At 47.5% G+C, this 15,948-nt stretch overlaps 2 protein-coding genes and 5 non-coding genes across 7 annotated transcripts; 5 read left to right on the forward strand and 2 right to left on the reverse strand.

Annotated features, from left to right (window-relative positions):
- The first annotated feature begins 5,944 nt into the window (after window positions 1-5,944).
- Window positions 5,945-9,058, forward strand: RPS8 (ribosomal protein S8). Its single transcript, XM_090269337.1, has 6 exons — window positions 5,945-6,027; window positions 6,430-6,536; window positions 7,025-7,124; window positions 7,473-7,648; window positions 7,886-8,015; window positions 8,465-9,058. The coding sequence occupies exons 1-6, from the start codon at window positions 6,024-6,026 to the stop codon at window positions 8,572-8,574; spliced, it is 627 nt and encodes a 208-aa protein (XP_090125463.1). The 5' UTR covers window positions 5,945-6,023; the 3' UTR covers window positions 8,575-9,058.
- On the forward strand, window positions 6,267-6,346 carry LOC150014785 (small nucleolar RNA SNORD55/SNORD39). The gene has a single exon (XR_016510284.1). It is a non-coding gene; the product is annotated as a small nucleolar RNA SNORD55/SNORD39 (small nucleolar RNA).
- LOC150014786 (small nucleolar RNA SNORD46) lies at window positions 6,834-6,937 on the forward strand. The gene has a single exon (XR_016510293.1). It is a non-coding gene; the product is annotated as a small nucleolar RNA SNORD46 (small nucleolar RNA).
- Window positions 7,713-7,782, forward strand: LOC150014787 (small nucleolar RNA SNORD38). The gene has a single exon (XR_016510288.1). It is a non-coding gene; the product is annotated as a small nucleolar RNA SNORD38 (small nucleolar RNA).
- On the forward strand, window positions 8,280-8,348 carry LOC150014788 (small nucleolar RNA SNORD38). The gene has a single exon (XR_016510287.1). It is a non-coding gene; the product is annotated as a small nucleolar RNA SNORD38 (small nucleolar RNA).
- Window positions 9,059-9,968: 910 nt separating the features above from the next.
- On the reverse strand, window positions 9,969-10,031 carry LOC150014789 (U7 small nuclear RNA). Its single transcript, XR_016510268.1, has one exon. It is a non-coding gene; the product is annotated as a U7 small nuclear RNA (small nuclear RNA).
- Window positions 10,032-11,390: 1,359 nt separating this feature from the next.
- On the reverse strand, window positions 11,391-14,755 carry BEST4 (bestrophin 4). Its single transcript, XM_090268267.1, is given in 11 exon segments — window positions 11,391-11,535; window positions 11,537-11,635; window positions 11,809-11,884; window positions 12,607-12,679; window positions 12,753-12,836; window positions 12,945-13,044; window positions 13,046-13,112; window positions 13,376-13,475; window positions 13,942-14,096; window positions 14,212-14,538; window positions 14,596-14,755. Coding segments are annotated over 11 exon segments (1,386 nt in total).
- Window positions 14,756-15,948: the final 1,193 nt, after the last annotated feature.

Genomic DNA, 15,948 nt, shown 5'->3' on the forward strand with positions numbered 1-15,948 from the left:
GGGGTTCAATTCCCAGTCAGGGCACATGTCTGGGGTGCAGGTCAGGTCCCCAGTTGTGGGTGTGCGAGAGGCAACCAAGCCGTGTATCTCGCACATCGATGCTTCTCTCCCTCCTCCCTTCCCCTCTGAAAATAAAATCTTTTAAAAAATTAAAAGAAATTCAGCTGAATCAGATGTTTGACAGAAATGGCACTCACTCTAAGGTCTTTAAAGCTTCCACATAACCTAACTTTTCCCTTCATCTGTATAATGTAGCCACCAACACCAGCCTCATGGGAGTGAAAAGATGAAATAAAAGAATGCCACCAGCCCGAGCCTGACCGCCACCTCACTGGGAATACCATCTGAGTCCCTAACTGGTCTGTTCACATTCTTAACTCCAGCGAGCCAGAGGAATCCTTATAAGTTATTCCCTGCTTGGGACCCTTTAATAGCATCCCTTTGCACAAAGGATAAATTCTTAATGCCCTACCGTGGCATATTAGGCCCTGCCCAGTCACCTCTTGTCTATTGGTCCAATGGGAGTGGAATTTGGACAGAACAGTTTGGAGGCTAAAATCCCAGCTTGTGAAGCCACACTGCAGGGTGGGATCTTAGCTCTGTGACTGCAGAACCTTAAGTAGGTTGTTGAACTTCTTTGTGCTATCTGTGAAATGGGACTAATACTGGCACAGAATTGTTATGAATATTGAGTTAATATACAGCAGTAAGTACAATGTCTCACATTTAGTAAGTGCTAGCTATTTAAGCACACAAGGACAAAGATTTTTGTTATATTTAATACTGTATCAACAATGTCTAGAACATACAGTAAACACACAATATGTGTTTTTGAATGAATAAATACATCCTACCACTCACTGTTCTCCAACCACACTGGCCTTTATTTCTTGAATATGTCAGGGCATTTTTTTTTTTAAGTAACAGCTTTATATTTTTTCCTAATTAAAAAATTGTATTTACTTAGAAGCATTCAGAATGTCGAGAAAACAGCTGCAACAACTTTATTTTTTTGGCAATTACAGAGTGGTATTCAGTTAACAACTATTTCCTATAAGCTGCATCAGAGACAACTGGAGATGAAAAAACTACCATCCCCATATATAACTAGTTTGTGCTGTGCACCAGCAAGAACCTGCTTTAAACTTTCATGCCAATTTACAACCCCATACTGTGCCAGACAAGGTTAGTGGCTACTGAAAATACCACCAGGACAGAGCTATCTGAAGACACATTCGGTAGTGTGTTAACTATACAAAAAAAGACACTGTACAGTTTAAAAACATCTTACACAGCCTTACATCTCAAATTTTTTTTTAAGGAATGAGTTGTGTACAGGGGTGTTAAATGTTTTATAGACCAGAAAAAAACTGCAGTAGAACCAACTTATTCACCATCATCATCCTCTTCATCTTCATCTTTCTCCTCTTCCTTTTTCTTGCTTTTTTTCAGCCTTGAAGAATCCTTTTTTTGCAGCATCAGGCTTTCCTTTAGCTCGGTATGCAGCGATATCCTTTTCGTATTTCTCCTTCAGCTTAGCGGCCGCCTTTTCATCAGGCTGCTTGTCCTCTGCCCCAGTGTTATTTCCCCATCTCTCCCAGCTTCTTTGCAATGTCACCAGTGGATAGGCCAGGATGCTCTCCTTCGATTTTTGGGTGATACTCAACAAGATAAAGGCCGAAGGAGCTCTCTTGGGTGTATTGGGATCCTTGAACTTCTTTTTTGTCTCCCCTTTAGGAGAAATATAAGTTCATTTCTTATTTGTAACGGGCCTTGTCCACCTTTGCCATGTCTTCACATTTTCCTTTCTTTTTAGCAGACATGGTCTTCCACCTCTCTGAGCACTTCCTAGAAAACAATGTTTATAGCTTTTAGTGTACAAGTCTTTCACCTCCATGGTTAAATTTATTCCCTAGGTATTTTATTCTTTTGGATGCTATTGCAAAAGGAATTATTTTCCTTAGGTTCCTTTTCAGGTTGTTCATTGCTGATGTATAGAAACACAACTGATTTTTGTGTTGATCTTGCAACTTTGCTGAATTTATTAACTCTAATAAGTATTTTATTTTTTTACATACAATATAAATGCTTTATTAACAGTTAAATGTCATCCCCATGGGCCACGTGGTCCACCTAGACATGCAGGACCCAGACATGAACTCAGTGCAGCCTCTGAGCCTCTGGCTCTGACTCCATAGGGCAAGCACATCGCCCTCGCAGAAGGGGCCTTTCACAGGGCAGATGATGGAGTGGCTCTGTCCTCCGTGAATTCCACATGCAACTGTGTGCACTGTCCCTGGGAGCCGGTCCTGCCCAGCACGTAGGTGACCCTGGCTCGCTTGATAAGTTGCACAAGACTCGTGTCCATGGTGGCAGCAGCAGTCCAGCAGAAAGCTAATATTTATTTTTTGTAGATTCTTTGGCATTTTCTATATATGGGATCATGTAATCTGTAAGATAGTTTTTCTTCCTTTCCATTCCTTTTAATTCTTGCCTAATAGAATACCCAATACAATTTGAATAGAAGTGGTGAGAATGGACATCCTTGTCTTGTTGCTGATCATTAAGGATGATGTTAATTAGCTGTGGAGTTTTTGTAGCTGACCTTTATCAGGTGGAGGAAGTTCACTTCTGTTTCTAATTTGTTTAGTATTTTTATCATGAGAGTATTATATTTTGTCAAAGGCTTTTTCTGTGTTTTGATTGTTTTTCCCCTTTATTCCATCAATGTGATACACGCATTAACTGATTTTCAGATGTTAAACCAACCTTGCAAATCTGGGATAAATCCCACTTGCGTATGTGATAAAGCTTTTAATTTCTGCTTGTGCAGAGCTTCAAGGTCAGCCATAGCTCACTAGTATTAGGGGCTTTTCAGGTCTTTCCTGGCTGGGTATATACTCAGCCCTGCATATGTATGCATTTAGCCTTCTAGATTCCCAGGAATATGTGTGAGGGTTTCAAATGCCCATATTGCCCTGTTTATCCTTTCTAGGTGGGTTTGGGGTTTATGGGGTTCTTTGGTCAGTCTCTTATGAGCCCCAACTAGTAATGCTGCCTCAGACATCTGTGTTGCTCATGTGTAGGAACCCAAAATATGATAGTAGTAGTAGAGAAAGTGACAGTGAGTCAGAATTTTAAATCCTCTAGGCACAAGTTGGTAAGAACCAGAATTTATAGATAAGTTCAGTAAAGAGGGGTAGTGTTATGGTTTTATAGCATAAAATTTAAAGTTTGTGAGTTTTAGGGAAGACAGAGTAAGAATGGCATGAAATTGTCAATAAAGACCTTGGAGCACACCTGTCTCACATCTAGAGAACAAGAGTGTAGTCATCCTCCACTTGAGAAGGTTGACAAGGAAAAGTCCTCTAAGAGAATCAGGTTTCAGTTAGAAGGCAAAGGAAACATTCAATTTAAAGAAGAGGTTAAAGATAAAGAGGATTTTTTCCCTAATGAATGACACAGGACATAGTGAGATTTTAGGATATGGATGGTGAGAAACCTGTGTCCTGATTAGAATGTGGGTGACAGGGATAATCTGGGAGATAATTTCTTAAGGTGACTAATGAAAAAAAGGGCCAAAGGAATAATATGATCAATGTTAATGGTCTCAAAGCAAATGGAATGGTGGCCAGCTAGGGTATTAGAGGGGAGTAGAAGAGAGGATCTCTCCAGGATGACATGAAATTATACAGCCCTTATTCCTGTCTCCAGTCCCTGGTAAGAAATTTAGATTTTATTACATATGTGCTGGAAAGCCAGTGGAAGGTTGAAGATACAGAAGGAAGGGATAATGTTAGGAAAATCCCTTCCAATGAATGGGATAGGATCTGGAGTCAAGAGTAAAAGGGCCTATTCATCAGGCAGTTTATTCCTTTAGAAAACTGCCCTCTGCTCCATGTTCCTCTTCAACCACCACCCTAATTCTCTCCTCCTTTTTAAACTTCTCAAAAAACAATCTACATATACTGAATTTTTTAATTTCCCCATTTCAAGTTTTTGAAAAAACTAATCAAGTTTTTGTTCACTCCATTGTACAAAAGCTGCTCTTGCCAATGCCACTCAATAATCCAATAATCACTTTTTTGTCTTTCTTTATTTTTAGTTTTAAAAGTTTTATTTTTGTTTTTAGAGAGAGAAGGAAGGGAGAAAGAGAGGGTAAGAAACATCAATGTGCCGTTGCCTCTTTTGTGCCCCCAGCTGGGGACCTGGCCTACAACTCAGGCATGTGCCCTGACTGGGAATCAAACCAGCAACCCTTTGATTCGCAGGCTGGCGCTCAATCCACTGAGCCACACTGGCCAGGGATAGTCTTTCATTAAAAAAATTTATATGTATATTATGTATTTATTTTTAGAGAGGAAGGGTGGGAGAAAAACACTGATGCAGGAAACACCTATCAGTTGCCTCTGGTTTGCGCTCTCACTGGGGAGTACCCAGGCATGTGCCCAGACCAGGAATCAAACCAGCAACAATGCCCATCCGAGCCATACCAATCAGGGCTTCGTCTTCCTTTTAACTAAACATCACAATAGCATGAGACCATGCATGACATGACTCTCACCCTGTGCTGTCACCCTAATCACTCCTAGCTTTGCAAGCTTCTTTTTTCCATCTGGCCTTAAATATTGCCATTCCTCAAGCGTTGGACGTAGGCCCTCTTCTTGTATTTCTTTTATTTTTAATTATTTTTCTCCTTGCATTTCTTTATGCTAGAGGTTGGCACACCACTGTGCACTGACCAGGTGCAAGAACTGGGTGGTTTTTATGTTTAAGTGTTTGAAAAAATATTCAAAAGCATATTTCATGACAGATCCCAGTATCCATAAAGTTTTATTGGAGCCGTCGTCGTCGTCGGCAGCCGTCCGACTCGAGAGACGATGGTGTAGCTTCTCAAGAGTCTATCTGCACCGCCGAGAATGGCTGTGCAGTCCGACTCGGGAGTGACATGGTATCTGTCTCCTCTCGTGTTGAATCGACATCTTGTGATGACGCTGAAGCTACAGAGCCTGGGCAGGGTAATATGGAGGGTCTGCTGTTGCCCATACAGCAGACCCCCCCTCTCTTCGCAGCTGAAGGGTCCAAGGGAAAGACGGAGTCGATACAGCTTGGCTTCAGGTGCGCCGCAGGAGTTGCCGGTGTTGACTACAACGTCAAACCGCCTTAGGGACTCCGGCTCCGGATTTTCTGTCGGGGTTTACTTCCTTAGCCTTTCCCCTGAAGAGGTATGCCGCAAGGCAGCGGAGGTTTTTTGGAGTCAGAGTTTTCCTTCTCTGATGTACCCTGACTGGAAGATCGAACCAGCGACACTTAGCTCGCAGGCCGACGCTCAATCCACTGAGCTAAACCAGCCAGGGCAAGAATCACAATATGATGTTCAGATAAATAAAATGAGGCTTCAATAAATGAGCAAATGAGGCATCTTTCAACGTTTCTTTTTTAACAAACAATAAATTTGTGGGAAACTGACAGGACAAAGAAAGTTCGTGCTAAGAAAGTTTTGGGCTTGGGTAGTAAATTAGTAAAAGCGGCCCCATTTCATCCAATTGATCAAGTGAGTTATTGGAAATCCCTGACACACCTCCCGCTCCCTAAACTCCTACATCCACTCTCACCAAGCTCTTCCATCTCTACTGCCTTTCACCCTCGCCCAACGCATCTGCACTTATATCTCATCCTGGATCACTGCAAAAGCTTCTAAAACGAGTCTTTTCAAAAGGTAAACAAACCCAGGCTAGTCCCTCTCAGCTGTGTTCTAGAGAGAACATTCACCCTCCAGCAAAGCTTGCACAGCACTTGCCGCGAGACTCCAACCCCGACCTTCTCGAATTTCAGAGCTCAGCACACTCTTTCAGGCTGGAGAGCCCTCGCGCGGTCGCAGGAACTCGTCACTGCAGGCGTTTCTACGGCGCGGTCGCAGAAAAACGCCGTAACTCAAGCACTTTCAACGTGTAGGGCGGGACTGCGTTTTACAAACGGGACCGTGACTCTTTGCGTTCTCTCTTTCCAGCCGGCGCCAAGCCATGGGTGAGTTCCGCTGTGTGTTGGGGCCAGGGTAGAGGAGCGAGCTCAATCTCGCGCCATCCTGCCTCGCAGCCAAGTTAGCAGACTCAGCGCCCCCAGCCTCAGCAACGAACAGCCATGAGGATGGTGATGCTCGGGTTTGGGCTGCCGAGGCTGGCGCCGGAGCCCATAGGAGAGCTCCAGCCGGGGAGGCCAGCGGCACCAACATGGCTGCCGCGTTGGAGGGTGCGGGCCGGGCAGCACGAGTATGATGACATTTTAGTACTGCTGCAAACTCCCGAGTGCTCAGTGGGGAAACCAACCTTGGAGAACTGAGCGTGCTGCCCGTCCTGCGCCGGGGTGTGGACCTGGCTAGGGCCGCCCCGCGTCCCAGTGGCTCAGTCCTCCGCCCGTTCCCACATACAGGCATCTCTCGGGACAACTGGCACAAGCGCCGCAAGACCGGGGGCAAGAGGAAGCCCTACCACAAAAAGCGAAAATATGAGCTGGGACGCCCTGCTGCCAACACTAAGGTGCGTGCGGGTGCCGCACCTTCCGGAGGTCCCTCCGCCACTGGTCTCCGCGTGTGGCTGTTGAATCTTGGTAGGGCTCCGGCATGTTCCGGGAGTGAGCGGCCTCTGCCTTTCCTGTTGTTTAAACACTAGAGAGACTGCCCGGAGACTGCTGTGTATTGGGGTTGAAGGGCGCCTGGAGGGAGCGGGCTCCGCAAGTTAGACTCAGAAACCGGGTGCTTTTGTTATGTGGGCACTTGATTTACAGTGTTTGAAATCAAGTGTTTTTTTTTTTCTTGTTTTTTTTCCCTTGGAGGCAACTAGAGTGATGAAAAAAATATCCTTAGGCGTGGTGTGGCCGTCTTGGTCACCTATGTGCCACTTGCCAGTGCTAGGACTTGTCATAGTTACACTGACTTGTTTCCTCCTTCCACCTTCCACACCAGGTTCCCTTTTCTCTTGTCTTATTCTCTTTTCTAACATAGTTTCTGCCTCCTTGTGTCTTCTAGATTGGCCCCCGCCGCATACACACAGTTCGTGTGCGGGGAGGCAACAAGAAGTACCGAGCCTTGAGGCTGGACGTGGGCAACTTCTCCTGGGGCTCAGAGTGTGAGTGAGCCACCCACCCCCCGGGGGGCGGGGAGTGGTTGGGAACTCAGCACCTAACTTTTCTAAGCTTCAGTAAGTGCTTTTAGCAGGAAGGTCCATGGCCTCCACCTGGAAACTGAAGTTTCTTCTCAAAAGACCCTGAGGTTATAACCGGAGAGGAGGCTGAATCTACAGACCATGTATGTGTGGTTGTCAGCCACCCCTGGAAAGATGGGCTTGTGGAGGATGAGCTCATATCCTATTGCTGGGTAAAGGCTTAGAGTAGACCCTGTTCAGGCAGGGATGGGAGGGCAAGGCCAGTTGGCCCCTGTTTTACAGGGCTTGATTCTGAATTTCTCCTGTGAGCAGGTTGTACACGGAAAACAAGGATTATTGATGTTGTCTACAATGCATCCAACAACGAACTGGTCCGCACCAAGACCCTAGTAAAGAACTGTATTGTGCTCATTGACAGCACACCGTACCGGCAGTGGTACGAGTCTCACTATGCACTGCCCCTGGGCCGCAAGAAAGGGGCCAAGCTGGTACGTGCTTGGGGAGCCAACATTCCTGTAGGGGTGGGGGGAGGCCAACCTGATTCTGCAGCCTTCTTGTGATGAAAATTCTGTCCAGTTCTGCTACTGAAGGGAGAGAGATGAAAGCCTTTAGTGCTGAGGAAGGCAGCTGGAGTTGGGATGTGCGGGGTTCAAGGCTGTGGTGACATTCCTTCCTGAGCTAGGATTTGGGGACCCTCATCTAACCCATCTGTCTCCTTTATTCAGACTCCTGAAGAGGAAGAGATTTTAAACAAAAAACGATCAAAGAAAATTCAGAAGAAATATGATGAAAGGAAAAAGAATGCCAAAATCAGCACTCTTCTAGAGGAGCAGTTCCAGCAGGGCAAGCTTCTTGGTGAGATGGCTGTTGGACTGGGATGGGGGGCAGGGTCACAAGATGTGGTGGGCTTTCTACATTTTACCCTTACCTTAGTTCTTCTGACTATCAGCCCTATGGTCTAGAGGGTTCACCAGGACCAGTTAATGATAACAGTATACAAATACAAATCAACATTTGGTCAACCCATTAGTGTGTTGCTAAAAAAGGAAATAATAAGCATCTGCCTCTGAGTTTCAGGAGCAATATTTTGAGAAGTCAGTGCCCAGGTAAAGGGGGCTGTCTCGGTGATGAAAACTTTGTCCAGTTCTGCTACTGATTTTAAGTGATGATAAAGTATATCTGAGGAGACACAGGTTTCATGCCTGCCCCTAGAATACCTGAACCAATGAGGGTTTTTCTTAAGGGCACATAGGTATGGTAGGGCCAAATGATTATTTTGCTAAGGACCACATACTCTCTTGCAGCATGCATCGCTTCAAGACCAGGCCAGTGTGGCCGAGCAGACGGCTATGTGCTAGAGGGCAAGGAGCTGGAGTTCTATCTAAGGAAAATTAAGGCCAGGAAAGGCAAATAAATCCTCTTCCCTCCTTTCTTGAAAGCTCGTGCTTCAAAACAAACAAGCTCGTTTAATAAATGTGTTCTCTGGTTATCCGTGTTGCCTGAATACTTGATCAGCATGCTATGGAGTATCCTAATTCCTTCTCTCTGACAGCCAGGCCTATTGGTAGGCTGTGCCTTAATACACTAGGGGCAACATTTCTAACCCCAAAGTGGGGACAGGGATGTGGAATGTAAGCCAAGCAGAGAGCATTGGGGCTCCCAACAATGTTGGGGTGTTGAATGGACTGAAGCAACATTGCATCTACAGTTAGCTCTTTCAGCCATGACTGGTGTTGCTCATTGGGTTGGGTATTGTCCTGCAAATCCGAAAGGTCACCAGTTTGATTCCAGGTCTGGGCACCTGCCTGAGTTGCATAGTGGGGCGTATAAAAGGCAACCAATCCATGTAGCTCTCCTTTTTCTCCCTCTCTAAAAATAAATAAAATTAAAAAAATAAAGCCTGCTTTTATATCTCCTGTACCTTTTGGACCTTGTTTTTTTTTAAATTCAGAGTTTTTAACCTGCATCCATGGGTGATCTAGAAATCTTGAACGTTTTTTCAAATTTCAGTGGTGTTGAAAGCAAGTTATAATTTCCTCTTGAGCCCTAATCCCTTCCCCCTCACTAAAAAGTATGTTAGATTACCAGTGATTTCTTCAGCTTGGCTACATTGTCACCCTAGTGAGTTCTCTGATAACAGAATTCTAAGTTGTAATCCCCTCCAAACTGTCCTTTGCCTGTTTTGTTTTGTTTTTTTCCTTATACTGGGATAAATTTTGTTTGCTTGTCTTTTTTTGCCCTCCTGTCGTAGAATATATCTCCAGGGGAACAGGGATATTTGTTTCCTGCTGTGTCTTCAGTATCTGGAAAGGTGCGTAGCAATATGCCACTCAATGTATGCTAAATTAATGAGTTGAAGAACTTGATCCAAGTTAAAGTTGATGGAAAGTGCAAGTACATCTTTATAGCCAAATAAGTGCAAAACCCACTTGGTTCATCATCTTGGCTAAATTGCAGATTTATGTAGTTAATTGGGAAAGGGGAACGAGAAGATGAACCTGCCTTTTTGAGGACAAAAACAGCTCTAGCTGGGTGTGTGGCTCAGTTGGAGCATCATCCCATGCACCTAAGGGTTGTGGCAAATTGGTGTTTCTCTAAAATCTAAACATCCTTGGGTGAGGATTTTAAGAAAAAATAAATCAACCCAACCATGTAAAACCTTACTTTTGGCTTTGGGGAGACCAGGCCCCTGCCTTCTTCCCCAGTGAGGGTCTTCACGTACAACCTTAATAGTTGATGTTTATTGAGAGCTCTGTCAGGCATAGCAAAGTAACACAACATTTTGCCTTATTTTGGGGCAGGGAGGGGGAGGACTTTGCAGTAAAGACCAGAAGACCTACTGGACAAATTCAAGAAGAGCTGTAAACACTACTTTTCCTTTTCTAATTAGAGTTCTTAAAGGCATTGATCTTTATTCCCTCCCCCTCCTTCACTTCTACCTCTATAAACTGTCAATAGGACCAATAGCTTCTCTAAGGAGTCTCCACTGCCTTCGCAGATGACCATTCTTGCCCTAGAGCAAAGCTACCTCCCCCTGTAAGCCCAGCAAAAAAAGCTCAGACACCTTCTCAGTGAATGGCCATAGAGAGGTGCTATTGTCCACATTATAGATTTGGCTACTTGAAAGGATTTGAAATGTTCAATATCCCATGATCACCCAGCAGGAAAGCAAAACCAGTATTATAATCGAGTCAGTAGACAAATGCCAGAAGCTACCCTCAACCTCTACCTAAAACTCCTGCCTTCTGCGTTCTGGCATTTGTCATCCTTTGGTCTTATGTTCATTTTTGACATTCACCAATTTCTTTAGTGGAGGCTGAGCTTAGAAGACAGGAACCTTAGAGGAGTTCAGTTTAGCAATGACTCCAATCTAGTGCTCTGGGACTGTGTTCCATAAGGTTCTCTTACCATAAACCAGGTGCTAACCAGCACTGCATTCCCACCATGGAGATGGACTGCAGCTCTCACCCATTATAATTATCCATCTCCCCTCCCCAAACCCCCCGTTTGGTTGATGGGTGTAGAAAGTCTAGCCTGGGTGGTGAATGGGTGAGGGCCTTCACATCAGAGTTTAATCAGCCTCCAGGGCCGATCCCCAAGCCCTTATCTTTATCACCACATAGCATGCCAATTCAATTCTAAACAATTGTAACTGCACAAGTAATAAATATATTCTTATTGTAAACAAAAAATTGAACATTACAGATAAAGCAGAACTGCCCAAAACACACGATCCCTCTCCAGAGTAAGGTTAAAAGAATAAGGTATATTCTAAACATCTTATGTATGGTTCAAATTGTGATCCTTGGACTCCATTCCAGAGCTAACGAATCGGAAACGTTGGGTGGTCCCTAGAACCTAAGCGCTTCAGGAATGCTCATGCTCCCTTAGGTCTGATACTGGCCTAGCCCCCCACTGCCGAGGAAATGAGCCGCACGGGGGATGCAGTCCTCTCTACCTCGTCCCATGTTTCCTTCCAGGTTCACTTCCCCAAACCGCCCTACCTTCTCCCGCCAAAGTGGACACAGGCCCAGCCTTGGCCCAGGCCCTTCCCGCCATCTTCCTCTTTCAAGGCCCGGTCCCATAATGGTCCCGCTCGGACGTGACGCTCTCATAGTGCCGGAGGGGAGGATGGCGCATCAGGAGAGTGGCCAGTGAGGAGCGCAGGCAGGTGGAGTGGGGTCGGGCCTGGGGGAGTTAGGCCGGGCGGTCCTGCCCCGCCGCCTCTGCTCAGGGCTCCGGGACCTGGTCCCCAGAACCCGCCGCCTCGATGCAGCCCTTGGGGTCGCCGCCCTCCTGGGCCCGGGAGCGCAGCAGATGAGAGGGCCGGGAAGGTCCTCGTGCGCTGCCGAAGTTCTGGAGGCTGACGGCGGGCCAGGACACGGCTGAGCCGCGAGGTCTGCGCGGTGGCCACCGGCAGGGCCAAGCCAGCGGGCGCACCCACCTGCAGGCTCTGCTCCGGGTCCCCGCTCATGCTTCCCACGGGAGGACCCGACAAAAAGGGCATCCGCGCCTGCGGGCCGGGTGCACTATTCCTGCAGAGGAGGGGGGCAGGAGGGACCGAGTCATTGGCGCCCCAGAACGTAGGCGGGGACTTGGGGACCGGGTGTGGGTTCCAGTCCTGCCTTCTCCAGCAGAAGCCACTCACCACCGGTTGAAAGTGGAGCCCAGGAAGGAAGGCCGCACCGACGGGCCACCATGGGCAGTGTGCCCGGGCCTTCTTCCTGAAACAGAGCCACGGGCTGTTCGGCTATGAGGGGCTTGATTGCTCGCCGTCTAAAAGGATCACTCCCAGTACAAGAGTTTGGTGAAAAGGAAAGGAATTGTTTATTTCGAGGTTATACAGATTTAGATTAATGACAGATTTCTGCCGTTAAGTCTTACTTCCTTAAAAAAACACCCACTAACAAAGTTCTGCCTCCCCCTGCTAAGCCAAGCTTGTTTCTGAACAGAAAAGTCAAAGGTACTGTTTCTCTAGGAAAACAGAGGTCTGTGGCTTTGTATTTCTCAGACACAGTTCAGCTTTACCGGCAGCTCCCAATCGTCCGAGCCTGATGGGGGGGTTTTGTGTGTCATGGTGTTTTCAGCTCTTAACGCAGAACCATGTGGCACCTTCTTACCCACCCGACCTCAAGGCTGGTTGGTGAGGTGCTTCTGCTCTCTTTCAACCTGCGTGACTTTCTTCTTCTTAATGGCTGCCACCTTATTTTTAAATTCCTGACCACAGCCTGTATCGTAGTGGTTATGGTGACCAGTTGTGGGCACTTGTAGAATTTTGCGCAGGCCCAGTAAGCTTTTCGTCACTATTCTACAGTCAAAGCCCCTTCCATCTCTTTGGCGTGTGGAATGGCCATAGCTATTTACATGTTAAGAATCCAGATATCTCTCAGGAAAATGGCTGTGCTCCACTGCGTCCCATTCCCCAAATTTTGGGGCTCCTCGTCACTCTTACATTCCCAGTACAGGTCCTCAGGGGGAAGCAGGTGCTGGTATATGTCTACCACAGATAGCAGGGACACCTGGGGTAGGCAGCAAGTCACAAAGATCCTCCTGTCCTCCACACTGGGGCTCTGCCCCCAGATTCCTGCTCACCTCTAAGTTGCAGTCAATGAGCTGATTGGTTTCAAAGTCATCATCCTCCTCACTGCCAAAGGGGTTGATGATCTGCTCAGCTACCTGCAGGTTGTAAGACAGTTCTTTCCTATTCTCTGCCCTCAAAGTTGGTGTGGGCCCTGGGTCCATGTCTCTACAGAGCAGGCTGGCATAGCTACCTGAAGTACCCACCGTGAGCCAGAAAGCATAGAAGAACTGCAGCAGAGTGGTGAGAGGCACATACATGTCCAGGTCCCCAAGCACTGGCCCTGGCTCCTGGCCAGGCTCGAGGCTTCTGAGGTTTGGCAGCCCCTGCCTCTGGCTCCACAAACTGGCTGCCAACCAGGGAGAAGGGGAAGCCTGGCTGAATGGGACAGGGAGAAATGCTATCCCTGTCCCTAAGGGCCTGTGGAGGGGTGGGAGGTCCCACAAGAAATGAAAACATGTAGCAAGGTTTGGCAGCACCATAGAGAATGGGTCATCCTCATGGGTGTCTAGGGAGGATTTGAGGATGAGCCCTTGGCTATTCAGTGTCTTACTAGACTGAACTTCCCCAGGGCAGGTATGAGAGCAGGTACTGTGTCTCTCACACACAGTGCAGTACATGCAGTAGGCACTGGGACTGGGGGGGTGAGAGGCAGTTACTTGGGGGTAGATAGGAGGGATGCTGATCTAGTCACAGTAAGACAGCATGCTGCACTTGGCTCAATACGTGTTCAGCTCCTGGTAGAAGATCCAGAAGAGGAAGTCAGGCAAGGTGAGGAATGAAAAATGGGAAAGAACAGCGGAGCCTGGTACAAGCTAGGCCTGGCCAGGTGTGGAGGCTCAATCTGTTCTCAGAGGTGTCATCAGGCTGGGTGCCTGTGATGGAAAACAGTTTAGCAAAGTAATCGTAAGCAGAGAATGTGAAGCCAGAATGTTTGAGTATGAATTCCAGCTTCCCTAATTATTTGTGTGATTTGGACAAATCTCTTTTCCACTCCGCGCCTCAGTTTCCTCATCTGTGAAAGGACAATGGTAATAATAGTACTTCAAGGACTGTGAGGGTTAAATGTGTTAATATAGTAGTGCTTCCAACAATGTGCAGTACTTAGCTGGTACCATAGAAGTGTTACGTACTAAAATTGTTATTCCAGTTTGCAAGGCTAGGGGGAGGAGGGCAGATGAGCCTGCTCCGAGGCTGACCCACTTCCAGGAGCAGGCAGAGAGCAATGTCATCATTAATTCACCTGTCCCTGTAGGCCTGGGCTGCCAGGTTGATGGACCAGATGCAGGGGACCCAGTACTTGCTGAAGTCAGATTTCAGGCTCTCAAACTTTTTCCTCTCTTCCTGAGACATGAAACCTGCAATGATAAAGTGGGTAGGGGACAGACTGCCTCTAAAAGCTGGGACCCTGGGACCCTGGAGCTCCCATGGGGGTCAGGCTTTCCCCCTCCTCCCAGGAGGCACGTGAGGCACCTGCATCCACCACATGCTCCATAGTGGAGAAGCACTTGAGCACCTGGGTGCTGACAGAGCATGGCATGAGCACTGATGCCCCGTTGGCATAACAGACAAGAATGTGATACAGCAGGCTGCCATGCTGGTCCAGGTTGTGCTACAGGGGTAATTCTGACCCTCAAGAGCTATCAACCCAAAGGTCAGGGAAGACAGTAAGGAAGATACTAGGAAGAAGTAGAGGGAGCCTTACCAGGAGAAAGGATAACGGGATGAGGTCCGCAGAGCAGTTGCAATATCAGGCTACCTGAGCATACACATGCTGCCTGGGGAAGGTCAGGTGTGGGCCTGGATTAGAGGGAGGTGGGGAGCCTAGTCCCCCACAGACCAGCCCTGAGACTGCACCCTTGCACTGGTAGGTGATGCTGAGCAGAGCATACAGGACAATGAAGAGTAGAAACTCCCTGTAGAGGAGTTTGTGGATTATTCCTGTCCAAAGGAGAAGCAGCCAAGAGAAGCCTCTGAAGCAGGCCTCTGTCACTTTGAGGGTGTACGAAACCATCATGGCGCTGGAGGCCTGGGATAAGAGGTCACAAGAGATGCCCCCAGAGCTCTCCCTCTTTCCCAGCAAGCCTTTTCTTCATTTTAATTTTCTTTTTTTAAAGTGAGAGATAGAGAAACATTGATTTATTGTTCCACTTATTTATGCATTCATTGGTTGATTCTTGTATGTACCTGACCCACATACCAGATCAAATCCGCAACCTTGGCATATCAGAACAGTGATCTAACCAACTAAGCTACCCGGCCAGGGCCTCAAACGTTCTTTTTGGCTTGCCTTCTCATCACCAAGCTTAGTTTGCCAGGCAACCTCCCTTTAACTCTGGTCATGCACACCCCAGCCTTCACCCTGTGTGTCAGTAGATAAGTTGGGAGGAAGCTTCAGAGCAGACAAAGCACAGCCCCATTCCCTCCAGAACTCAGTGGTGTGGGGGTCATGCCAGGACAGAGTGGAGAGCTGAGATCTAGGCCCTCTCATCCATGAGGCTTTCCCAGGCTCCTCTTCTACTTGCAGGGCTAGGAATAACCAGATCTTGAACTGCTGAAGACAGGAGATTCAGCTCTAGCCCAGACCCACCACTATGCCTTGAGGTCTTGCTCTCCAAGCTGATAGCTCATCTCTTCAGGCCTAGAACACTCTCATCCCCACCCTACACCTGTCTATATGCTATGGGCAGCAGCCTGGGTTGAGGAAGAACTGGGCTAGCCCCCATCCCCCCCCAATCTGGGCCTAAACAAGGGCTCACACCCTGGACCAGGGTCCTGTCAACAGCCACACTGCCAGGCTTCTAGTCCATGCTCCGGGGGTTGGGGGACTGGACCAACGCTTCCCCATTCGCATTCCACAGGGCTGACTGGGCCACAGATCTGGGACTCAGGCCTAGGGATACAGACCCCTTCAGCTGTGTCTAGCATTCTGACTCTTAGGGGTGCCCAGGATCTTCAGAGGCATTTCCACTTCTGGGCTTCAATTCTTCATTTTCAAACAGAGGGAATAATACCTGAGGCCCCAGCTCAGTTGTTCACCCAGTTCAAGGTCACCCACAGAAACCCAGGAGTGGTGGTCCCACTTCTGACTTGTTTGGAGAGCTCCTTGCCCCACACTGTGAGCTGGTTCCCACCCACAAGTGTTTCTTAAAGAGAGCCCCAGCTTGCGGATCAGACACACCTGGGTTTAAATTCTAGCTCTCTGTAACC

Source organism: Furipterus horrens, unplaced genomic scaffold, assembly GCF_987537825.1.
Source record: "Furipterus horrens unplaced genomic scaffold, mFurHor1.1.pri manual_scaffold_3, whole genome shotgun sequence".
NCBI lineage: Eukaryota > Metazoa > Chordata > Mammalia > Chiroptera > Furipteridae > Furipterus > Furipterus horrens.